We start from the raw sequence: 26,097 nt of genomic DNA on the forward strand, positions 1-26,097 counted from the left end.
GGGCATGTGCCAGAAGGGAACCTGGGATCTTTCAGTTCATAGACTGATGCGCTATCCACTGAGCCAAACCAGCTAGGGCAGGAAATGAAGCATTTTGAACCACCAGTGCTTAGGAATTTACACATAACATTAGGTTATGCTTAATTTTGCTATAAATGTGTTTGTTTTGTTTGCTTGTTTGTTTCTCATCTTCATGAATTTAAAATGGAGGGGAAAAGTACCTTTACTCTTTTCTTCAAATTTGAACTGGGAGTCTGAAAGCCTTGAGTGATGGCTGAAGCCAGAGGGCCCCGATCGGGGACCTCGGCCAGGTCAGGAAGGCCTCTGCTCTGCCTCCTGGAGCAGGGGCTATGTCTTGCATATTAAATTAAAACTTGTCAAAACGGGAAAGTATTCCAGGAGGAAGGATTTAGAGCAGGAAGGTTTTGGAGAATTGGTTTTTAATAATGTCTCCCATGTAATGGGATTGTTATAATAGCAGTTATTGAGCATCTACTCAGGCTCTGTCCTGTGCCGTGCTCCTCAATATCTCATTTAATCTTCAAGACTTTGTGAGGTAGGGTCTGTTAGTGAGGGAGTGTGGTACAGAGAAGCTGGAAACGGGGGCTAGAGTCACACCTTATAGACTGCATAGCAGAGATTCACACCCAGAAGGGTCTGTCGCGAGTCCATGCTCTTGACTACCAGATCTCACTAGCAGTTCTGCTGATCTTGGCATAAGTAATCGCAAGCATCCTCTTTACTCCCATCATCTAGTCCAGTGGTCGGCAAACTCATTAGTCAACAGAGCCAAATATCAACAGTACGACGATTGAAATTTCTTTTGAGAGCCAAATTTTTTAAACTTAAACTATATAGGTAGGTACATTGTTATTAACTTAATTAGGGTACTCCTGAGGCTTAGGAAGAGCCACACTGAAAGGGCCAAAGAGCCACATGTGGCTCACGAGCCGCAGTTTGCCGACCACTGATCTAGTCCCTAGGGCCTAGCAGCTCCTCTGATCCAAGAGAGAAATGCTTCTCCGTCCACTCCTCACTTTGTCCTCAATGGGTCAGCAATGTGCAAAGTCTGCAAAGACGTCACACATTAGGCACTTGGCTCTCAGGCGTTGGTGGTAGCCCACTCACTCAGGCTGATGGCCACGGATGGCTGGGGTTGGGGATGATGGGACATGAGTCAGTTCCTGCGGAGGTAGTTAGAAGCATCGGGGTATGGTATTGGGGAGCTTATGGATGAACCTGCCACATAGTGTCTCTCACATTTGACCTTGGAATAAAGGGAAGGGAGGGACAAACGAGTGCATGTTCTGCAGGGTAAACAGAGTCTTTTCAGTCTACCCTCAAGGCCATTTTCTGTACCCATCATGGGATTCAGGGCACTTTCAACTCACTTCCGGCAGTTCTCTGGTGCTAAAATTTTATTTGCAAAGTTTAGGTTAGGGACTTTCTGGGACCAAAATATTTAATTTTCCACTTCCTAGAGGCTAGACAAAATGGTATGCAAGACCACACTCTTGGTCTATTATTTTGCTCCTTTTAACCTCTTTATGTTTTACAAATGGATCCTTCAGTGATTTTTTTTTTTTTTTAAAGAAGCCTGCAATTGTCTTATGACTTGGCTGTGTCTAAGATTGTCTCTCTGGGTTTTCTAAAATGCTAACTGACAGAGCCTTAAAAACCTCAAGCTATTTTTCCAAAGCTTGGCTACTGACTTGCAAGCATTTTAAATTGCAGAAGCTCTGGATCCACCTTTCTGCTTCATCTGGGATGGTTCATGCACTGGTCCTCAGCCAGGATTGACCTCCCATGGAGAAGTGAGGTGAAAAGTGATATGGAAATCCTCATTGATTTTAGCATTGTCCATTATTACTGGCCCATATAATAAAAGGGCAGCTATTTCTTTGGTCTGCCTCCGAACCTGATTATTAAAAAACTAGAGGCCCGATGCATGAAATTCGTGCAAGGGGCTCAGCCCTCGCAGCCCTGGTTGCCCCGGCCAGCCCTCCCAGCCCCTCATAGCCTCTGCCAGCCCTCACAACCCCTCGCAACCTTGGCCGGCTCTCACAGCCCTGGCTTCGTCTGGAACGTCATTCAGATGGTCATCGGAAGATTGTCCAGACGGTCGTTCTACTGTTCGGTCTAATTAGCATATTAGCTCTTTATTATATAGATAGACTAGAGGCCTGGTGCATGAAATTTGTGCACTGGGGGGCGGGTGTCCCTCAGCCCAGCCTGCACCCTCTCCAATCTGGGCCCCCGTGGGAGATGTCCGACTGCCGGTTTAGGCCCGATCCCACAGGGCAGTCGAACATCCTTCTCACAATCTGGGACTGTTAGCTCCCAACTGCTTGCCTGCCTGCTTGCCTGATTGCCCCTAACCACTTCTGCCTGCCAGCCTGACCAACACCTAACTGCTCCCCTGCCGGCCCAATTGCCCCCAACTGCCCTCCCCGGCAGACCTGGTTGCCCCCAACTGCCCTCCCCTGCTGGCCTGGTCACCCCTAACTGCCCTCCCCTGCCAGCTTGGTTGTCCCTAAGTGCCCTCCCTTGCAGGCCTGCTCCCCCTCAACTGCCCTCCCCTGCCGGCTTGGTCGCCCCTAACTGCCCTCCCCTGCAGGCCCGGTCACTCCCAACTGCCCTCCGCTGCAGGCCTGGACCCCCCAACTTCCCTCCCTCCTCTGTAGGCCCAGTCACCAACTGCCCTCCCCTACCGGCCTGGTCACCCCTAACTGCCATCACCTGCTTGCCTGGTCGCCCCTAACTGCCCTTTCCTGCTGGCCATCTTTGACCTCATGGGGGTGGCCATCATGTGCAAGGGCGTGATGGTCAATTTGCATATTAGCTCTTTATTATATAGGACTAGGAGCCCAGTGCGCTATTCAAAATTGCACGGCGCTGCCCACTCCTTCTCCGGCCCTTGAAGCAGCCATGGCTACTGCTGATCAGGCCCTCCCCCAGCACAGGCGCGCGGAGACTGTGCGTGCAACCTCCTCCTGTCCAGTCGACCCGTTACGGTGTCCTGGTTAATTAGCATATTTCTCTATTATATATATAGATGTAAAGAACGTAAACAGGGCTTATTGGGAACTAAGGACATTTAGCCACAAATGCCCTTCTCTTAGCTTCCAGGCAAAGGCATACTGAGAGGAGGGAAGCAGGCAGAAGTTGCAAGGGGTGGGGTGGGAGTGTTTGACGTATTAATGCAGTTTGTTCTTTTTTCTCCTCAAACAGGTTTCTGTCACCTTTTGCCTTTGAAAATGAATGGCTCCACGGCCAGTGTTGCTAAGTAGTTACAGTGTTGCCCCCCCCCCCCCCCAAGGGTCACAGGTTCAATTCTGGGTCAAGGGCATGTACCTGGATTGCAGGTTCTATCCCTGGCCCTGGTCAGGGCATATGTGCGAGGCAACCAATCAATGTTTTTCTCTCACATTGATGTTTCTCTCTCTCTCTTTCTTTCTCTCTCACATCCCTCCCTCCTTTCCACTCTCTAAAAATCAGTGGGGGAGAGGGGAATAAGTGGAACTTGGAATTACACTCTCCCAAAGAGAGTGGTATGAGTAGTGAGAGTTTTAAGTAAAAATCACTTTTTGCCTCTCAACATGATTTAATTCTGTTTATCTTCTTTCCTAAATATCATTTGTGAAAAACAAGATTGGATTTAAATACAGTGCAGAGTGCCCATGGTTACTAACAGAAGAAAGCCCTTTCTCTGATTAAAACAAGTGACTTTTCTGACACAGCTTCAGCTAAGGGGCTGAGAGATGGCAGAAGTAGCTGCTCTGCCTTCTGTTTCTAGAAAGATTAGCTTTTCCTGGGGCTAAAGGAAGCCAAGGCCAATTCTGAAAGGGGGGAGTTTTCCTTGTTGTTAATTAGGACTCAGGTGACTTTACCAGTGACATGATGAGCTTGGTTGGTCCTTGCTTTTACCATTGGGAAGATTTGAGCTGTACCTTCCACTACCTTCTTCTTCCCATATCCTGGTGCCCAGGTGAGGATAGTTGGTTTCGTCACAAACCAGACGGCCAGAAGGATAGCATTATTATCCTTTGCCTCTGCAAAACCAAAATAGCTGGTATTTTTTGCTGGTGGTTAGGCAGAAAGTGTTCTAACTCTGTCACAGTGGGGCCCTTTGCCATCTTAGAATGTCCTGTTGGAATTCCAAACAGATAAAGCTGAGCCCAGAGCTGGTCACAGTATAAACCAATCCTGTTTTCTATTGCCTGGCTTTGCCCGACCTATTTTATATCATACACAATAGTACTCCCTTATTATGATTTGCCTTCCACAGTTTGTTATCCAGTCAACTTTGGTCCTTAAATATTAAATGGAAAATTCCAGAAGTAAGTAATTTAATAGACAATTCATAACTTTTTTTTTAATTAAATCTTTATTGTTCAGATTATTACATTTGTTCCTCTTTTTTCCCCCCCATAACTCCCCTCCTCCCAGTTTCCACCCCACCCTCCGCCCTCACTCCCCACCCACTGTCCTCATCCATAGGTGCACGATTTTTGTCCAGTCTCTTCCCACATCTCCCACACCCCTTTCCCCCCCAAGAATAGTCAGTCCATTCCCTTTCTATGTCCCTGATTCTATTATAATCACCAGATCATTCTGTTCATCAGATTATTTATTCACTTGATTCTTAGATTCACTTGTTGATAGATGCATATTTGTTGTTCATAATTTGTATCTTTACCTTTATCTTCCTCTTCCTCTTCTTAAAGGATACCTTTCAGCATTTCATATAATCCTGGTTTGGTGGTGATGAACTCCTTTAGCTTTTCCTTATCTGTGAAGCTCTTTATCTGACCTTCAATTCTGAATGATAGCTTTGCTGGATAAAGTAATCTTGGTTGTAGGTTCTTGGCATTTATCACTTTGAATATTTCTTGCCACTCCCTTCTGGCCTGCAAAGATTCTGTTGAGAAATCAGCTGACAGTCGTATGGGTATTCCCTTGTAGGTAACTGAGTTACTTTCTCTTGCTGTTTTTAAGATTCTCTCTTTATCTTTTGCTCTTGGCATTTTAATTATGATGTGTCTTGGTGTGGTCCTCTTTGGATTCCTTTTGTTTGGGGTTCTCCGTGCTTCTTGGACCTGTAAGTCCATTTCTTTCACCAGGTGGGGGAAGTTTTCTGTCATTATTTCTTCAAATAGGTTTTCAATATCTTGCTCTCTCTCATCTTCTGGCACCCCTATAATTCTGATGTTGGTACGCTTGAAGCTGTCCCAGAGGCTCCTTACAGTATCCTCGCATTTTTGGATTCTTTTTTCATTTTGCTTTTCCAGTTGGATGTTTTTTGCTTCCTCGCATTTCAAATCATTGACTTGATTCTTGCGCTCCTCTGGTCTGCTGTCGGGCGTCTGTATAATATTCGTTATTTCAGTCCGTGTATGCTTAATTTCTAGTTGGTTTCCCAATATAACATCGAGGGTCTCATTAGTTTTGTTGTAGACCTCATTAAGTTTATCGGCAGCTTCTAAACAGTTCTTGAGAGACCTTAAAAGTGTGGTTCTGAACTCTATATCTTCCATTGACAATTTTGTCCTGTTTCTTTGTCTCCGCATTTTGTTATGCTTCCTTGGTGCACCCCCTAGTGGTCTTTGTTCGCAGTCTTATAGTTAAACCTTGATTGTTGTAGCTAATACCAGGGAGGGTTTGACCTCCAGGCCAAGTGGCTATGAGAATCAGCTGTGTCAGCAGTGAGAGAACTTCTGTCCTCTAGGGAGGTGCTAATCTAGCCTTTGCCTGAGGCTATCCGGCAAATGCCTCTGTGCAGGGCTTGGGCGGGGCGGGTCGCACAGGATCAACAGGGTGGGCCGGAGAGAGCAGTTATGGCGGCTCTCAGTCCTGTCCCCAGGGGCTCTGCCTCTCTGAGTCCCAGCACCCGCTGCAAAGCTCGGAGAGAAAGCTGCACTCGCTCTGACCGAAGCCAGACAGTCCTGCCTCTCCCGTTTGAGTCTGGGTCCCTAAAGACTCGCCTGTATCTGGAGCTAAGAGTCTGCGACTCCCTCCCGACCGAAAACAACAACCGCGCCCTCCGCCGCCAGCCCGCTCCGCGCACTCCGCACCTTAGAATTTGACTTCAGCACTGCGCCTCCTCTGAGTGTCCGTATGCGTTTCTCTTTCCTCCTAGTTGTAGGATTTCCACTCAGCCAGCGTTCCTGTGGCTCTGGGTGATGTCCGTTCCGTCTTTTAGTTTCACTTTTGAAGTAGTTGTTCAAAGCAGCAAACTCCGGCGTTAACCTATGCTGCCATCTTGGTTCTCTCCGACAATTCATAACTTTAAATTGTGTGCTGTTCTGAGTATGATGAAATCCCTCTCTGTCTGCTCTATCTCTTTGTCCAGGGTGTCTGTGCTGAAGTCCCTGTCTCCCCCTTGGTCACTTAAGTGGTCATCTAGGTTATCAGATTGGTATCATAGTGCATGTGTTCAAATAACCCTTATTTCACTTTGCAATGGCCCAAAGCCCAAAGTAGTGATGCTGGCAATTTGGATATGCCAAGGAGAAGCCGAAAAGTGCTTCCTTTAAATGAAAAGGTGAGCACAGTCAATAAGATATTTTGAGGGAGAGACAGATCACATATAATTTTTATTGCAGTATATTGTTATAATTGTCCTATTTTATGATTAGTTTTGTTGTTAATCTTTTATTGTGCCTAATTTATGAATTAAACTTTGTCATAGGTATGTTTGTATAGGAAAAAACAGTATACATCGGGTTTGGTAGTATCTGTGGTTTCAGGCATCCAGTGAGGGTCTTGGAACATATCCCCCTTGGATAAGGGAGGACTACTGTTGTCCAGATTTGTTCTCTTCCATTTCCTTACCTGGAATGTCTTTTCCTTCCTCTCTTTAGTTTGAGTCCAATCCTTTTTTCCAATGTGCTTCTCAAGTTTTACCTGCTTAGTAGACAGTTCCAAATTTCCAATCCCAGCCTTAAGGGATTACCCTTTTCTCTGGAACTTTGTCTCACTTGTGGTCTGTAGTTCATTCATTCATTCATTCATTCATTCTCTTCTCCCTGTCAGGGATGTTGTTCTCCCAGCTCTTGTCATGAGTGGCTTCTTCTCATTCTTTAATTCTCAACTGAAATGCCATTCTACAAAGAGACCTGCCCTCACTACCCATTCTAAAGTAAGAGCCTTTTCTATATATTCAGAGATTGTCTGGTCTCCAGCACCTAGCCTGCTAGCTGGCACACAGTAAATAGTTATCAAATGAATTAACAAAGGAATTAATTTCTTAATTTAATGTATAATTTCAATTTCAGCTTAAGAACAAAAACATTGATAGCTCTTAGAACTGAGACATATCTAAAGACAGGAGAGATTAGATTAATGTCTGTTTCTTTAAGGCACTGAGAAATTTTCTGGACAATAACTCATTCTAGGGGATGAAATACTATGTGAAACTCCAATGTATGTTTCAAGTATAGTGGCTTAATATGAAAAAACAACACACGAACAATTCTGTGTTTTGCATATATTCTCTGTGCTGTTCCCTAGTTTATCTTCAAATGATATTTAATGCACATTGGAATATGTTGTGATAGATGGATATAATTTAAATATGAAGATACTAAACATTTTACCCTAGTTATTTCAATATAAAAAGTCATTATGTATTTTAATATAGAAAACCAGGGGCCCAGTGCACGAATTTGTGCACCTTGAAAAGAACTGTGGGCTGTGAGGCTGCAGTGGGCACAGTGGCAGGTCTCAGCCGGCCCCTCCCGCTGCAGTCCCCCAGTCCCTTGTCTGCTGGCAGCCCCACTTCCACCTGCTGATGGTGCTGGCCCCAATCACTCCATGCCGTCACCAGGTGTGAGCACTGGGCAGGACCATGGTGTGCAGGAGCAAAGACTTTTCAGTAACCACCAGAGGCTTGCCCTGATAACAGTGAACGGTGCCCCGCCTTAGTCTGGCGCCCCCACTCGGTTCACCTGCTCTACCATCCGGCCAACATCCGCCATGTTCCATGCGTGCCCCCTGGTGGTCAGTGCACGTCATAGCATTTTATATATATAGATATGTATTATTTTAAAGTTGTTTTAAAATACTCTAGATTTTTAAAGTTGAAGCTAAGAAAATTTCAATACTATTTTTATTGCTGAGTAGTATCTTATTATCCTATATAATAAAAGGGTAATATGCAAATTGACCCTAACATTAGAATGACCAGAACGACCACTGGATCAGTCACTATGAGGCACATTTATCACCTCTCCGTCCCTTTCCCCAGCTGGCAGGCTCCGATTGCTTGATGTCTAATGGGGAACTGGGGGTGGATGGTAGGGGACGCGGGCAGTGCCAGGCCAAGGCCCCTGACTCACCGGTCACCCCACACACAGAGGGTGACCTGTGGTGGGGGCGGGGCCTGCGAGTGGGCGGGAACAGCCAACCTCTCTGTCCCTTCCCCTGGCCATCAGGCACCGATCACCCGATGGTGAACGGGGAACTGGGGGTGGGTGGCAGCAGGGGGCAGGACCGGCTATGGGAAGCCAGGGAAGATGGTCCTGATCGCAGGCCAGGCCTAGGGACCATAGCCATGCATGAATTTCGTGCACTGGGCCTCTAGTATGAATATAAAACAGTTCGTATATATATCTTCCTATTGAACATCTGGCCTGTTTCTAGTTTGTGGCTGTAATGAATAAAGCTGTTATGAATATTCTCATAGAAGTCTTTTGTAAATTTAAGATTTCATTTCTTTGGGATAGATAGCTAGGAGTGAGATTACTATTCCATATGGTAAGTATATTAAGGAATACACTTTTTGTGCCATTTCACATTCAACTGGTAACAGAGTTTTGATTGGATGTCTCCATGTTCCCTCATGTTTAGGACAGGTAACAAGCAATGAAGGGTCATAATACTTCATTCCTTTGAAATAGCCACCCCATTCTGCTCATAGAACATTTTGAGGACCTGGGTAACTTTACCTATAGAAAGGGTATGAGATGAAATTAAGGAGCTATTTTTATTTTATTGGAGTAATAATACCATTTTATTTAGATAGAAGAATGTCATTTATTTTTTTAGAGTATTTTGGCTTTAAGTGTCATAATGTGTGATACTTTGAAACAGATTAACCACAATAAAAAACAACGTAGATTGATAAACCAAGGGCACTAGAAAGGAAGAGGGCATGCATCTACACCATTTGTCTGCATGAGAGTTTTACTTTGGGACCTGAATTATTCAGGAGAGTAACTTTAAAATATTGTTGTTCAATGAATTATTTTTCTTATTTGTGGATACTCCCTCCCAGGTAATTTATAGAGAGAAGTCAAGCTGATCTTAAGGGAGCATCAGAGTTTAATGACTCTTGAGGAGTGATGGATTTCCTACCCCCTTTTCAAGTTACTTACCCAAATTATGGCCAAATTACCAATCACATGGTAATTCAACTTTAAAAAGGATTTTGTGTTGAATATTTCTAAAGGTTTAAAAAAAGTTTAAATTGTTTTTACTTTTTCTCCTGCTTAAACCAGCAATTCGCTTTCTTCAAATATGTAGATTTACACCCAAGCTGGAAGGAGACACCCAGGACTATTGCTTTTACATCACTGTTTTTCTAAAAAAAAATAAAAAAATAAAAAAAATTAAAATAAATTATTGATTTTAGAGAGGAAGGGAGAGGTAGAGAGATAGAAACATCAATGATGAGAGAGAATCATGGATGGGCTGCCTCCTGCACGCCCCCTACTGGGCATGGAGCCTGCAACCTGGGCATGTGCTCTGACCTCGACCACCTGGTACCTAGGTCAATGCGCAACCATTGAACCACACTGGCCAGGTTCCATCACTGTTTTTTAAATTCCCATTTGGAAAACAGGCATGGAGATTATGGGCAGGCAAGCCATATCCAGACCCTTCTCAACACCGGTGAAGAGCGCGGTACAAAGAAATAAGCAATGTTCTGTGCGTCCATTATATATGCAAGGAATTGCACTCCCTTGTCGATGTCACTTGACAAGGAGACCTGCCAGACAAGGGAAAGAGATCGGCAAGGTGTGCGGAGGGCGGAGGGCGGAGGGCGGTGACTAGCATCCCAGCTAGGGCGGGGCTGTGCTTGCGGACCGCGGGTTTCTGGCGTCCGCGCGGGCCGCCGGGTGGGAGCGCGCGCCCTGCGGCGTCACCGCGGTCTTCAGGGCGGACCAATCAGGAGGCGGCCGGGCGGGGGCGCGGCCGGGCGGGGCGGGGCCGGCTCCGGCTGCTCCGAGGTCCTCTCGCGCGCGCAGCTGGGTTGGAGCGCGCCGCGTCCGAGCCGTTCGGTTCCCCGCGGGCCATGGAGCGGCTGACGTTGCCTCCGGGCGGCGCGGCGGCCGTGGACGACTACCTGGAGTACCGGAGGTGAGGCGGGCCCTCCGCGGGGCGAGGCGCGGCGCTCGCCAGCCTGGGTGCGGGATCCGTTCCCGGGCGGGCTGTTGGGGAGGCTTCCATTGATTTCGAGTTGCGTCGTTCTGTAATTAAATATCGCAACGACACGCAGTTCTGTGCTAATAAGTCTCTTCCGAGGCTGCTTACGAGGTCCCCGCTCCGACCCTTCCAGGAGGGATGATTTACGCAAAGGTCCAGTTGTTTTCCCCCCGAAAGGGCATGGAAGAATTACGCATGGAGTACTCGGGGCCGGTGAAAATGACCAGGCGTTAAGTTTGCATGCTAGTGTAGCAGGCGGGTAAGCCGTGAACTTGCAAACGTGCTCCCTGTCCCGGGGTGCTGGTTTCGGGAGGACACCGGCTGCTGGGGGAGTTTCGGTGGTTCTGGAGACAGTCCTTCCCCCAAACTGGAAACGCAGCCGCCCCTGGGGCCCTGACAAAGTCTGTGCTCCCCAGGCAGGGTTTTGGCAGTTGGGAAACTGGGTGAGTGGGAATGTCACGGGCAGGAGGATGCGGGGTTGGAGGGTGGGGGGAATGTGTGTGCATAAACGGGAAGCGGCGGAATCACAGCGAGAGGGGCCGCTCTGCTTGATGGTGGCCGCCCCAAATCATCCAGGGGTGTTGGGGCGCACGGGTTTCCTATCTGACCGCACCCCCTCCGGCTGTCTCGTGGTACAGTGTTGGGTAACGCCTAGAAATGCCTGGTAATTCTGAGCCAGCAAAATGAGGGTGAGGAACGTGATGGACGGGCCAGGCCTCATTCTGGGTTCAGGTGGGTCCAGGTAATGCCCAGAGCCCTATGCCCAGAACAGCTCCCACGCAGCCCTCCCGCCCTGGCAGAGCCAGCTCCGTTAGCCGTCAAGTCTCCAGGGCTTTTCACTGGGACCAAGTTGCTGGCCCCTGTTGTTGACTGATGATTTAGGTATTTAGATGTTTAGATATGCAGATTGGGGGCCTCCAGTTGTAGTCCCTTCCTTGGTCCAGAATATGTTAGGGCCTGGTGGAAAGTTATTTTTTTGGAAACATAAATTACCTGGAACTACCCCCTTTAAAGGTTAGAGCCTGCTATTCAAAGTGTAACAACTGTGGGCCAGCCGAGTAGGACTCCCCTGGGAGCTTGTTGGGAATGCAGACTCCAGGTCCACTCTGGACCATGAATCTGAATATGCATTTGACGGAGTCCCTTGAGGATTGTGTAATACAAATAAAGCTTGAGCTGCCCTGGGTCAGAAGTTAAGATATAAATGCTCTCTCTCTCTCTTTTTTTTTTTTTTCCAAAGAACTGAATTGATCTTTAAGTTCTTTTTCATACCTGTTGGTATACTTCTTGGTAGCTAAAATAAAGTGAAATGGCTCAAAAAATGATCTCAGAATAAAATGTCCCTTTGTCTTTTTTACTATTGCGTATCTAAATTATTTGAGGAAGAAGGTTGTGATGGTTCCATAGCTTCTGAATTGGTTTTATTTATCTTCCTCAAGCTAAAGACTTGAAAGTATGGGGAAAGGTATGGATTGTACAACAAATTATGTAGCATTCTGCAAACAACACTTTTCATGACTTTTAAGAGGGGCATAAAGTCAAGGGGAAATTTCTTCAATTTTGAGGAAATGCTTTTAATTGTTGTTGCTTTTCCCCTGGAGAGGCCAACTCTCAGTTTCTTAAGAAATTAAGAAATATCGGTGACTTAATTTCTCCCATACAGTTTTGAGGTCTTCTGGAATTGAACAGTGATGCACCTGGTTTTGAGCTTATACAGGTCCAAGGGTGTTTGTGGTCTCCCAATGGACTCCTGGCCAGGGTTTGGGCTCAGGTGTGGACATTAGTCATGTTGTCTTCTAAACTGATTTTTTTTTGGTACTTTTCTTTTTTGGGGGGGGGGGCGTGTTAGAATTTTTAGTTGTTTAGGCTCCAGCTTTTAATGAGAAGAATGAGCATGGTTGCTTCAGAATCAAAGGAGAAATTGAGATGAATAAATGGCAGTTCTCTGGCAGTAAGCTCCCATAAGGAAAGTCAGATGTCATGAATTCATTGACTTTCTTATTTAGAACCTTTTTTTATATGGGAAGCAAAAGCTTTATCACCATTGTGTGTAATTTTGCGATTGACATAAACCTAAAGTAAAAAATCAGTGCCGTATCATTTCCTTTGACTGTACAAGTATAGTTTAATTAGTTAATTATTATTTTTTTGTTAATCCTCACCTGAAGATATTTTTTATATTGTTTTTTAAAAAAAATATATTTTATTGATTTTTTACAGAGAGGAAGGGAGAGAGATAGAGAGTCAGAAACATCGATGGGAGAGAAACATCGATCAGCCGCCTCCTGCACATCTCCTACTGGGGATGTGCCCGCAACCCAGGTACATGCCCTTGACCGGAATCGAACCTGGGACCTTTCAGTCCACAGGCCAACGCTCTAACCACTGAGCCAAACCGGTTTCGGCAATATATTGGTTTTTAGAGAGAGTGGAAGAGAAGGGTAGAGACAGAGACAGAGAGAAACATCGATGTGAGGGAGACACATCTATTGGTTGCCTCCTACACTCACCCCAGGGATGGGGCCTGCAACCCAGGTACGCACCCTTGACTGGAATCGAACCCTGGATCCTTCAGTTCCAGGGTGAACCCTCTAACCACTGGGAAAAACCGGTCAGGACTAGTTTAATTTTAGAGTATAGTATTTATAACCTGGAAAATAAATAATCAAGGCTGAAGAGAACTATTTTGTTGTTGTAGAATTGTGGGTGAGGATGATGGAGGGAAACTTTTTACTCCTGAAGAGTATGAAGAATACAAAAGAAGAGTTTTACCTATGCGCTTACAGAATAGATTGTTCGTGAGCTGGCGATCCCCAACTGGAATGGATTGTAAACTTGTGGGCCCAGAGACACTGTGTTTTTGTACACACAGGTAAGATAGTTTATCGCTAAGTTCTCTGGTGATTAGAAAATATAAAACTGTAGCAGAGCATATCTTCCTTCTATAAGTAACATTACATGTGATAATGGAGAAACATTTAAATAGGCCTTTGTGTTGTACACTAGAAATTATCTAAATTTCTTTTAAATGTGATTTAAAAATCCTATTTTATCCTATTAGAACTCAGTACAGTCCATTACCTTAAGTATCTCTTCTCTTGCCTTTGGTGAAAACGGTATTGATGCCCCCATGGCTTTGTCAGGGGCCTCTCACTTAGGCTGGGGAGCACCGCTGCCTCTCCCACCTCTGGACAAGGTGGCTGCGGACGGGTCCTCAGACTGCAGAACCGCTGGAGTTGACCCACACCGACCAGCTTCTCAATCTACACAAAGGAGCAGTTCTCTTCCAATTTTCTAATCTCACTTTATACTTTAAGAAACACTGTTTTGTTCCTACCTTTCTTTAAACAAACAGAAATACTGAGCTCACAGCTTTTTATTATGCTTGGTCCGTTTCCAAGCAACGCGCACGGAGCAAAGGAAATACCTGAGGCGTGTTGCCTGTACCTGCGGTGTGCATTTGGCTGTTTGTCGTGTTTTCCTTTACATTTTTCTACTGTCCCAGGTCACAGCTGTGAAGCTCTAAAGGACCAAGCTGCTTCACGGAGACAAGTCACTGAACCCTGATGTGCTTTTAGGTAACAACTCGAACTTTCTGTTCCCAAGCAGCGGTGGAAGGAGGACCGCCCTGTTCTGATAGCGTCTGGGCCTCTTTCAGGAGACACTGTATAGTTGCTATTTACAGACTCGCAGTTTGCCAGAGGTTGTTAGGCAGTTGCTAGGATGAGTAATGTTGTGTATAGATTGATTTGAAATTTAGTTAGCAACTCCCACTGAAAATGCTGTGGAGGAAAGGAAAAGGTGAGTTACACTGATATCTTTCAGAATGGATACATTTGTGTTAGTTTTAATTTTTAGTCTTATACAGATTTAGTGCCTGTCTCTTACCTATGCAGCATGACATTAACCTTCAAAATGGACCCAACTCAACTTTAAAAAAAATACATATTTTTAATGATTTCAGAGAGAGAGAGAGAGAGAGAGAGAGAGAGAGAGAGAGAGAGAGATAGATCAATGATGGGAGAGAATTGTTGATTGGCTGCCTCCTACACAGCCCCTACTGGGGATGGATCCCACAACCCAGGCATGTGCCCTGACCAGAAATCAAACCATGACCTCCTGGTACATAGGTTGATGCTCAACCACTGAGCCATGCGGGTAGGGCACCCAACTCAACTTTGATGGAAAAGTTCTTAAGTACCAGAACTCAGATCTCTGTCTACATAAGCCCCTCCCCCCCCCTAATTAAAGTGAAACATGTTTATTATGGAAAATGTAGAGGATTATATAGAACAGTAGAAAGAAGACTCACCACTCAAAGCCAGCTGCTGTTAATATATTTTATTATATTCATATAATTCATTTACATAGTTTATTTAATTAATTATGTGTGAGTATAAATATTGAACCAGTTTTTCATGACAGAATCACAGAAATATGTTTTCACATTATGTGGTAATCACAAGCAAGATTTTTAATACCTACTGGCTGTTTGAGCTGGTTCACTATGTGTTCCCCAGAGGTGTGGGTGTCTCAGGGTGGACCAGGTGGAAGGGTAGGTTAGGGGAAGGGCAGACGCTAATTCTGGCTCTATCCCTTGCTTTAACCAATTCTGCTTTTATCTATTTTATATATTATGGTTCTGTAAAAGATTTTATTTGAAGAAAGAGTTTCACTAGTAAAAAATTTGATAACTATTGTTTTGTAATTTACTTAATCATGCCTTTATTAGTGGTGTGTGTGTGTGTGTGTGTGTGTGTGTGTGTGTATGTATGTGTATGGTTATGTATGTATGGGTGTAGATGTATATATTTGCTATTGTAAGTACTGTTGCTAGTACTATATTTATGCACACACTCTATACATGGAATTATATTCTTAGGGTATATTTTAAAAAATGAACTCTCTGGGTTAAAGGATGGATCTATTTAAGTTTCTTAAAACATCAAATGGGATTGGTTCCTTTTTTGTTTGTTTTTAATCCTCACTCAAGGATATTTTTCCATTGATTTTTAGAGAGAGTGGAAGAGAGAGGGAAAGACTGAGAGAAACATCGATGTGAGAGAAACACATTGATTGGTTGCTTCCTCCACTGCACTCTGACCAGGGCCCAGGCCAGGGAGGAGCCTGCAACCGAGGTATGTACCCTTGACCAGAATTGAACCTGGGACCTTTTGGTCCGCAGGCCAGCACTCTGTCTACTGAGCCAAACCGGCTAGGGTGGACTGTTTCTTTTGTAACACTCTTGGCAGCATTGTAAATTATGTGTAGTTTAAAAAAAGCTTTGGCTCTCTTTGCTAAGTGAAAAATGGCATCTTGTTCTTTTAACTTCTATTACCTAGATTAATATTGAGAATAATAAATTTAATATCATTTTACTGAATACCACCTTATGAGAAGGAAGGGCATAGTCTATTTAAGAAAATTACTTAGTATTTTAACCTATAAAAATAAATTGAAGTAATGCACTTTAATAAAAAGGATTTTTATAAAGAATTTATTTATAAGAGTATGCGTGGCCTCCCATACTCTTAGGTTGTGCTTTCATTTAAAAAAATCTGTAGTGGTATGTACTTTAAGGGAATCACATCTACACTAATAAAAGAGAAAGATGCAAATTGACCATACCTTTGTGACACCCACCAGCCAATCAGGAGCGAGTATGCAAATTAACCCAACAAAGGTGGCGGATAAATTTGCATACACAGGCACCAAGCCGCCCCAGCTGCTCTGGGCCTCTGAACAGCGTGGGAAGGCAGAAAGGCCACTGTGGCCGGAGCGAAGGCGGTGCTGGCAGCCAGGGGAAGGAAGGCTCATTCTTGCACGAATCTTCGTGCATTGGGCCTCTAGTAATATTTATAATATTTCTTGTATATTGCTGTGATTACTAAAAATAAAAATCTAAGAATGAAGGTTTCTCTGATCAAAGTAATATAGCTTCCAGAAATACTGCAAGTAGGGGATTTTTATTTTCACCTTACCAAAAAGAATGATGAAACGAAAATAAAATGAAAAAGAATCATTTGCATTTAACAGAATAGAAATAGTGATTTCTGACATTACCTGCACTGTGTTTTTATCCTCCCCCATTTTTTTAGGTACAAACAGCATAAAACTGACTTTGAAACGGTTCCACAGCAGCGCCCCATTAGCTTGCCTTGCCGAGTGACCGGCTGCCAGTGCAGGGCTTACCTTTATGTGCCTTTGAATGGCACGCAGCCCATTCGCTGCAGGTGCAAACACTTTGCTGATCAGCACAGTGCCACGCCTGGCTTTATGTGCAATGCCTGTGAGTGACATTATTACAAATACACCAACAGAATGTTTTTATTGAATATTTAATGTGTCTTTGTGCCAGTTTTATTGTCAGTATGAAACAACTAAAACATTTTGATGGGTAGCTACTCTAAAATTTTATTTTATTTTATTTTAAAATTGCCTCTCGCACACACCCTGACTGAGGATCGAACCCGAAACCTGGGTACATGTCCTGATTGGGAATCGGACCCACAACCTTTTTGGTGTATGGGACGATGCTCAGCTATCCGAGCCATCCGTCCAGGGCCTTCTTTCCTTTTTATGTTTAACAGGATTCTGTTGCATCCTTTCTTTGTCTATGTGTTGGCCTTCCAATATGGCTTTCGTGGGGAGCTGACCCATAGAGAGGCTTTCACATTATCTCTTCACCTGGACCTGGCCACTGGTTGTCCCCACCACACCTGCTTTTAACTCTATTTGAGGAAAGGGCCTGCATTTCCTGGCTCTCCGGTGTTCAGCCCAATTTCTTTTAGTCCTCATTGGTTTTCCCTATTTTTCCCCCTGCTAGTATCCATGACTGCTTTAGAATCTTTTAGAAGTAAGAGCAGTGGCTGGGAGGGAGTTCCAGGTCTGGAGATAATAGTTACCAGGGTTAGAGGACAGCACATGAGGAATCCAGATTCAGGTGCTTAGGCCAAGCTGAGCATTTTTGGAGCAGGCAGCTCAGTCCCTACATTTAAGAACTTAACTCCCTTTACACCTTGATTCAGGTTCCAAGTGTTCAGGATTCCATAGTTGCTTCACTTGTGCTTGTGGTCAGCCTGCGTATGCCCATGACACAGTAGTGGAAACTAAGCAAGAGAGACTGGCTCAAGGAAAACCAGTGGGACGGGATGCTCCTTACGCGGCAATGGGAGGATTAACCGGCTTCAGCTCACTAGCAGAAGGCTACATGCGGTTAGATGACAGTGGAATTGGTAAGTGATGCACAAGTGTGAGCTTGTTATATTGTTTTTATGTGTGGACAGTAGTGAAGCCTTACGTTTGTTTAGCACTTTATATCCTTCATGTTTTTTTTCCCCCCAGAAAACATTCTCTTATTTTTATTTTTTTAAACATGTTTAATTGCCACTACACAATAGATGGTTATTACAGAAAATTTAGAAAGCATAAGAGAAAAGATCATTCTTTTCCCCAATATTTGTACCCAAATCCCAGCCCATAACCACATTGTTTGTAATAGCAGAATAATAAATAATATTTCCTTTATTTGATATGATACAGTTTATTATTTTATTGTATGCAATTTTTACCATTATAGCCATCTCATTTTGGAAACATAGGCTTATGTCTATGTGTGAATATGCACATGCATGTATAGGCGTGTAATCACAGCTATAATAATGCATGCTCACAGGCATGTATGTGTATGTACAGAACCCGCAACCTTTTGGTATATGAGATGACGCTCCAACCAAGCCACACCGGTCAGGGCTAATTGTTATTCTTCATATTATGTTTTGGTATTTGGTATGGTAAATTCCTCCCATTTGTTTCTTTATTTTTTCAAGATTGCCCTGATACATTTGTGCTTCTCTTGTAATTAGTTTTACAAGTAGCTTGTTAAATTTCATAAATGAGTCCTTTTTCAATATTTATGGATACCTGATTCTATTAGGTAAATGCAATGATTATAGAATACACAGTTACCACCGGCAAAAAATAATCAATTATAATGAGGTTGATGATGACCAGGGGTTGTTCCAATCTCTTTACATCTGTTACCTCATTTAATCCTGCCACGGTCTCTGTTATAGCAAGGGGCAAGGGTGACCCCAGAGCGGAGCTAGAGGTGGGTCCCCTGAGCTCTCGGGGATTCAGTAGAGGAAGTGGCAGGCATCGAGGGGCCTGCACGCCTAGTGAGAGTAAGAATGAGGCTACCAGGCCCTACCAAGCTGAAAGACTGAATTGCCACTTAGGTCAGCCACGCCGGCTGAAGTCTGTAGTGCACGCAGCAACCAGAGGAAGGCGCAAGGGCCTGGCTGGACCTGAGCGCCCCTTCCCACACTCCCACCAGCCACAGGATAGAGGAGTGCGGAAGGAGGGGCAGGAATCTGAAAGACTGCTGCGTCATAAGGACAGACTAACTTGTAAAACCAAATAGGACTGAAAGTGTATTTTCTGTCCCTCTACCGCAGGATCGAGATAGGGGTGTGGGGGAGGTGAGGTTTGTGAAGAAGATAGAGCACTTATGCATACATTCCCTCTGCACTTCCTTCCTCAAAAGTGAATTATTTAGCAGTTGGTCTTTGTAGGTTGCGGTTTTGGGTTGTGATGTTTCCTCATTTAATTGAAGAAGGTTTATTTTTTTTTAATACTGTTTGTAGTTGTTTTTTGAGTGAGGGATAGAGTAAAAATATACTTATTCTTTCCTCTTAAACTAGAGTTTTTTAAATTGCAAATCTTGCTTTTGATAGTGTTTTATAACTATGTTAACATTTTGCACTCTTTGCTGACATTCAGTCATATTTGTGCATATCTATATTTTTTTTCTGTGAAAAGGTCTCTGAGAAATAAAAAATACTTTTACCCTTCTTCCCTTACTTTATATGGATGGTAAAAATCTAAAACACAAATTTCCTTTTTATAGAATAGATTTTTTTTTTATATTTTATTGATTTTTTACAGAGAGGAAGGGAGAGAGATAGAGAGTTAGAAACATTGATGAGAGAGAAACATTGATCAGCTGCCTCCTGCACATCTCCTACTGGGGATGTGCCCGCAACCCAGGTACATGCCCTTGACCGGAATCGAACCTGGGACCTTTCAGTCCGCAGGCCGACGCTCTATCCACTGAGCCAAACAGGTTTCAGCAGATTTTTAAAAAATACATATTTTTATTGATTTCAGAGAGGAAGGGAGAGGGAGAGAGAGATAGAAACAACAATGATGAGGGAGAATTATTGATCAGCTGCCTCCTGCACGCCCCACACTGGGGATTGAGCCTGCAACCTGGGCATGTGCCCTGACTGGGAATTGAACCGTGACCTCCTGGTTCATAGGTTGCTATTCAACCACTGAGCCATGCCAGCCGGGCCAGACTGGATTTTTCTAATGATTCTGATAGGTTCTAATTTATTTTACATTTGAAATAACTTCTTTGAATCATAACAAATAGAGGTTTAGTTTTCATTTTTCATGTACTTCGTTATCAGGTGCACCTTCAGCTGAATTTTTAGACTCTCCAGGTACGGCCATGGACCATCCATTTCTAAAGGCATTTCAAGCATCATCTACTTCTCCAGAAACACTAACAGATGGTAATGAAATTAAATTGAGAAATATGTTTGGATGTAGAAAATAAGAATTCAGATAGAATCATTGGTAAGCTCTCTTTGCCCCCAGTATCCATAATTTGATTATCATTTTATTTTATAAAATAAAATAAAATAGCATTTTATTTTATAAAAGCAAGAAACTTTATTTTTTATTGGGGGAAATTGCTAAATCTGAGAATTAGGAGGATTCTGATAATACAATAATTTGAAGTTTTAAAACCTTATTCCAGTAAGTTATTGCTTTGATGTCTGGGTAAGAGAGCCCTTTGATGGACTAATTGCCTAGATCCTTTAGGTTGACAGAGTGTGGTTATATTCTGTGGTGATTATCGGGAATTACATGATTCTTGTGTTGCTGGTTGAGGGTACATTCATGTGTTTTAAAAACGAGAACAGGTGTTCAGATTGATACTCTATTTTGGATATGAAGGGATCCAACCAGACATTCACCTGAAATGAAGGTGAACTTTTCCATGGAACTGGGCTCTTGGTGTACCTATAAAGAAAACCAGATTTTCCTTCTGAGGCAATTAAAAGTTTCTTTCAGCACATACACTAATGCTCTTATATGAAATAGCTATATTGTGCTATTTAATATGAACCCATTGAATATTTGCAGAATGTTTGTCAGTGAAAGTTACTTTTGTGTTATGATGCTCTGCTTTCTAAAAAGGAATTAAGTAGTAGGAGCAATTCTCCATTTAGGCCATTTCTGGTTTGAAAAATAAAAAAATTATCAGTTGGAGGAAAGTTTTCTCTCTGTTTTTATTTCAGGAAAATTTATAATTATGGAAATATATTACTTAGAATTGTTTATTTTCTTATTAGTAGGTACAAGTAGTCAAGTTTCTTCCTTAAGGAGACCTGAGGAGGATGATATGGCTTTCTTTGAAAGACGATACCAAGAAAGGGTAAGTCTGTGGAGAAATCTGCTTATGTTAAGCATTTACTTGTAACAGAGACACCATAGAACAATTAAATATTGATTGTGGATTGTCCTGAAAAATAATTTATGAAGTCTTTACTTATAGGTGGTGTTAGGCTATGGGGCTTATTTAGAACAATTCAGAGATAAACAGGATTGATGAGTAATATGATAATACACTGGTTAATTTATGGAGCTCATTAAGATTGACTAAATATACAAATAAAATTGTCAGTAATAACAATCTACCATCAGCAGATTTGTAAATTATATGTGTCTTGAATTCATAATGTGTGGTAGTTCTTCTTCTTAGCGACTTCTAGGTATATCCATACTGAAGTTAAAATTATTCAATAGCCTTAAGAAACAGAACACTAATCATAGATGTATTTTAACATCTTCTAGGGCTCAACAACTACAGTATTAAAGTGTTCCTAGATTTCAGTAATGATAGTGTTCATCAGTTCTCCACCACATTGTAAACTCCTTAGGGCTAAGTGTAGTCTTTTATTCACCAGAACTAAGTACAGCAACTTGTACATAATATGTTTTCAATAAACATTTATGGAAAAAAATAAACATCATTGATATTCCTTTTTTATATGTCATCTGATTACACATTTGATGTGTTTCATGTGGTGTTTGTATTTGAGAGTTTTGTTTTTTTGTTTATGGATGGATGAAAGGATGTTGGCCTAATGAGTTTTGGGGGGTGTTATCCAGCCATATGGCACATTCCCCGAAGTGCTTTCTTTAGGATGATTTTATAGTTGTCTTGTTGGCATTTTTAATTTCTCCAACTAGGTAATAAGTGCCATGAAAGAAAAGACACTCTTGTCACCTTTTGTCCTATCCTCCACAACTCTTAGACAAAAAGATGAAGAAAAAGAAGACTATTATATAAATTACCTTCCAAGAGAAGAGGAAGTGAGTAGGGGTCAGAGATAAACTTGTTTTCCTGCTGAAGAATTTTGAAGTAGCGGGGAGAGTCCTCGTATGACAGAGCTAGAAAATGGAAGTTTCCACAGTGATGGGAATGTTCTGTATCTGTGTTGTAGCCGTGACTCTGTGAGTCTAAATTAAATAAACTGTACTTCCTCAGTCACACTAGCCACATTTCTAGCCACATGGGGCTAGTGGCTACCTTTCTGGATAGGTCTAAGGGAAAGCTCTGCTTTCAGGGAAAAAGGGGGTAGTAGGAACCCAGGAGGAAGATGACATGTTCAGAGTGACAAAAGGAAAGGTGATTTTTGCGACATCGTTAGGGATAAATTTTTAATCAAGTCAAGCTCTATTCTTGGAACACACACATTAACGGCTGAATTTTAGTTTTTCCTCGAAGGCTTATGAAGGACAGGGTTCCAGAACTTCTCCCTTCCCTCCTCCAGAAGTCCAGGTAGTGTGGGCTGCCTTGAAAACATGCCAGTGGGATTTGCTTGTGGGAAGATAATGGAGGGGAGTTCTTATCTGTGAATGTTTTGGAGGATATACCTGGCCCACCCTGGATGCTTATTATAACCATCCAGACTGCTTGTTATATCTAGACCTAGAATTTATGGATTTATGAGATGTAGTTTATAATTCTCTGCCTTGTGTGATTTATGGATTTATGAGATACAGCTTATAAACTCTCCAGCCTGTCTGATTAATAGAGTATAAAAACGGAGAAGCTCAGACTTAAACAACTTCTGAGCTGACATGTGCTGTACACATTGTTAGTACTTTTCTGTTATTCCAAAAAACCAAGACATGCACCATTGAGGGAAAAGGGGGGATTAGGAAACAGAATCTGATGGATTCAGAGCACTTACAAAGTAATGCTGTGCTTGTACAGACCTAGCTGGGAGGGAGCTATTGTGGGCTTGGTTTTCCAGCCCTCTACAATAAACTGAGTATTGCAATAAAGTGAGCAGTAATCTTTTTGCTGGTGGAGGTCTGGCCTTCATTTTGTTAAAAAAAAAGCAACATCTGTGAAGTGCAATAAAGATAAGCACAATAAAACAAGGTGTGTCTGTATTTCAATGAGCAAACACTTCCTTAACTTTTGTTTTTTTAGCATCTTTCCTAATTTTTAATGTTGCTGTAAATCTAACACTTGGCCTAAATGAGAGAGGAAAGGAGACCAGTATTGGTTGAGTGCTTATTAAGTATGTTGATCTTTATACATATGATCTTACTTACACCTTTAGAACAACCCTGAGATGTACCTATTACTATGACCTTTTTTTCACAAATGAGAAAACTATTGGTTAAATAACTTGCCTCAAATAGTTAATAAACGACAGAGGTGGGGTTTGAGTACTCTTCCCTCTGACTCCAAAGCCCACCATCTTTGCCTTAGAATAGGGTGTTCCTTTGGGGCCTTCAGCTGACCTGCTGACTGACAGTGTGCAAGAGTGATCTGAGTGTATGGTCTCTGAATGAGGTGCCCAACCAACTTAAACAGGAGCGAGCAGGAACAATGGGGAGGAGACAGAGATGAGATTCATTCAATTTTATTATTAGGAACTTATCACTTACAATTTGATGAGATTGGGAAGACTGGTTTCCTGATATTATATTCCTGTCACCTTAGCAGTGGTTCTCAACCTTCTGGCCCTTTAAATACAGTTCCTCATGTTGTGACCCAACCATAAAATTATTTTCATTGCTACTTCATAACTGTAATGTTGCTACTGTTATGAATCGCAATGTTAATATCTGATATGCAGGATGGTCTTAGGCGACCCCTGTGAAAGGGTCGTTCGACCGCCAAAGGGGTCGCGACCCACAGGTTGAGAACTGCTGCCTTAGAGCAGTGGTCGGCACTGCGGCTCACGAGCCACATGCGGTTCTTTGGCCCCTTGAGCGTGGCCACGAAGTTTCAATTGCACTGTCCGCGCGCGCCCGCACGTGGCATTTTGTGGAAGAGCCACACTCAAGGGGCCGCAGTTTGCCGACCACTGGCCTAGAGGGTAGGAGGCCCTGCCTGCAGCTGCCATGCCCCAAATTTTCTCAGCCTTCTCTTGCCCGGCGTAAGGCAGTGGTGCTGCCTCTGGGAGCTGGCGTGTGTGAGTGGCAGTAAGAGGCAGGTGGGTTTTGTGTTCTCTGTTGTTGTTTCCCCCGTGGAAAGGGTTATATGTTTCTAAAAGGTCGGAAGGCTGCTGCTTAGGGTATGCAAGCTTCTTTGCTGCAGTTTCTGTGGAGAAGGACAACCTTTAGGAAGGGAACTGTGCAAATGTAGAAACGCGAATGATAGGAAACTACCCTTATAGCAGTCCGCATTCCAGAAATAACCCGGCTGGCTTAGGTGTGTTCTCTAACCCTGTAACTGAATGTGTTTAGGCTGATGGAAGGTTAGGTATTTCAGCTTTTAGAAAATAATATTGAATGGCCTTTAAAATTATATTTATTCATTTTCTCCAAAGAAGTACTCATTATACGTTCTTTTTATGAAAATGCTTCTGTAAAGTTGAATTCAGACCATATTTTTAAAATGCAATCAGGTCCCTTCAACTCTCAGATTTTGGCATTGGTATTCATTAATAACTGCTATGTAACTGTGTGAAGTGGCTGTGGCAAATAAAACATGAATCCAAGTGAAGTATGTGCAACCTTTTCTTTCTTTAGAATGTTTTAAAAATTATTCTATCAACAAATATTTTACATTTACAGATAAAAATGGAAAAGGCTGCTAAGCATAAAGGAAAAGCACCAGTGCCATCAAAAACAAAACCTTCATGAAGATTATTGGGGAAATTAAAACCATCATCCAAATGTATCTTTTTTTGGTGTTTATTTAAATATAATGTAGTTTATTGTCTCTCAAATTGTTTACTTGTGTTAGTATATAAAAGGCCTTTTTGGATGTTTTCTTGATTTAAATAAGTGAAATTACCTTACCTGGTACATTACTTTTATCAAATTTTATGATTTACTATTTTATCTATACTTTTTTATCTCTCCTAACAAATGAGGCTATTTTCCTATTAGTCAAAAGAATAGTAAATATCTTTAGTCTATCATAATTTAACTTTTTCAAACTATGTATCTAAACATTAAAGCTGGCCTTGGCTGGTGTGGCTCAGTTGGTTGAGCGTCATCCTGTGGACCGAAACGTCACCAGTTCCATTCCCAGTCAGGGCACATGCCCAGGCTGCATTTGGATCCCTGGTCGGGGTGCACACAGGAGGCAGTGATCAATGTTTCTCTCGCACATTGTTGTTTTTGGGGATTTTGAACAAATATATAGGGCCACTGTTTCAAAATAGTAAGTTAAAATGATCAATTTTTTGTTTTTTGAAACTTTGTAATGTTGAATTACGTTTTTAATAAAAAGCTATTTCAAAATTATATAATCATTTTCTAGCAGTATCTCCTGATTTTTAAGTTGTTTTGTTAACTATGCCTTGCATGTAACTGTATTGACACCCCTTGTGTCCACTTCAAATCTCTTAGCCCTACCTCCTCCTCAGTACTGCTGTGAAACACTTCCAAGCAGGCTTCTGTATTGGGACCATGTCATGACTCTCCAGGGATCCTTTGACACTGGCTTGGGATACGCACTAGAACCCTTTGCATCATACATGTGTAAAAGATATGGGGGAGTTAATGACATTGGGACCACCCTTGAGTAACCCCCAGGGGGAAGGCAATGGATAAACACTCCCTCGTCTGCCTGTCTGCTGGGAAGGCAATTCTGAGAAGCCTTTCATAAGCTTCCCCTGTCACCCACTATTTGGGTGTATCCTTATTTTAGCTTTCTCTTTCCCCCCTTTCCACTCCCTGATTCCTCCCTTGGTTCTGTGGAGGGGAGGTTGTTCCATGATGTGACCCACAAGATGGACCTGGGCCAGAACAGAGTGCTTCCCGCAAGCCCTCTCAGAGATTGTCTGATCATAATCGGTACTTTCCTTCTGACGTAAACCAGAGCCTCTGCTGTGTCCCATGTTGTGCTGGTTCCTGGAACAGGCCATAGTCCTGACCTGGCAAGTATGTACGGAATTTTCCCCGCACCTGGGACCGACGACATACTGTACCTCCTCCATCTGGCCCTTTTCTGTATAATTCTTTGGTGCCTGGAGGATATCCACTTCCTTTTGCAGCTGCCCACACCAAGACATGCCTGGTATGTAAGTTTCCCTGAATAAACTCTGCTAATTGCCAGAA

General features: G+C 42.9%; 1 protein-coding gene across 2 annotated transcripts; it reads left to right on the forward strand.

Moving 5' to 3' along the window:
• The first annotated feature begins 10,211 nt into the window (after positions 1 to 10,211).
• FAM221A (family with sequence similarity 221 member A) lies at positions 10,212 to 26,097 on the forward strand. Of its 2 annotated transcripts, none has more exons than XR_009454767.1 (7): positions 10,212 to 10,362; positions 13,127 to 13,300; positions 16,527 to 16,717; positions 17,457 to 17,663; positions 19,902 to 20,070; positions 20,853 to 20,935; positions 24,604 to 24,639. XR_009454767.1 is itself a non-coding variant. In XM_059712571.1 (7 exons), the coding sequence occupies exons 1-7, from the start codon at positions 10,298 to 10,300 to the stop codon at positions 24,670 to 24,672; spliced, it is 894 nt and encodes a 297-aa protein (XP_059568554.1). In that variant the 5' UTR covers positions 10,212 to 10,297; the 3' UTR covers positions 24,673 to 26,097. The 2 variants fall into 2 exon arrangements, 1 of the variants encoding a protein (XP_059568554.1); XM_059712571.1 differs by having other exon boundaries at positions 19,902 to 20,006; positions 24,604 to 26,097.

Source organism: Myotis daubentonii, chromosome 10, assembly GCF_963259705.1.
Source record: "Myotis daubentonii chromosome 10, mMyoDau2.1, whole genome shotgun sequence".
Taxonomy (NCBI): domain Eukaryota; kingdom Metazoa; phylum Chordata; class Mammalia; order Chiroptera; family Vespertilionidae; genus Myotis; species Myotis daubentonii.

What these genes read in the sequence shown, in the direction of transcription:
- FAM221A (XM_059712571.1), top strand. Translation starts at nt 10,298, where the DNA reads ATGGAGCGGCTGACGTTGCCTCCGGGCGGCGCGGCGGCCGTGGACGAC. An exon ending in TCCAGAAACACTAACAGATG is followed by an intron (nt 20,007 to 20,852) that starts GTAATGAAATTA and finishes TTTTCTTATTAG; the next exon opens with TAGGTACAAGTAGTCAAGTT. An exon ending in AAAGACGATACCAAGAAAGG is followed by an intron (nt 20,936 to 24,603) that starts GTAAGTCTGTGG and finishes TTACATTTACAG; the next exon opens with ATAAAAATGGAAAAGGCTGC.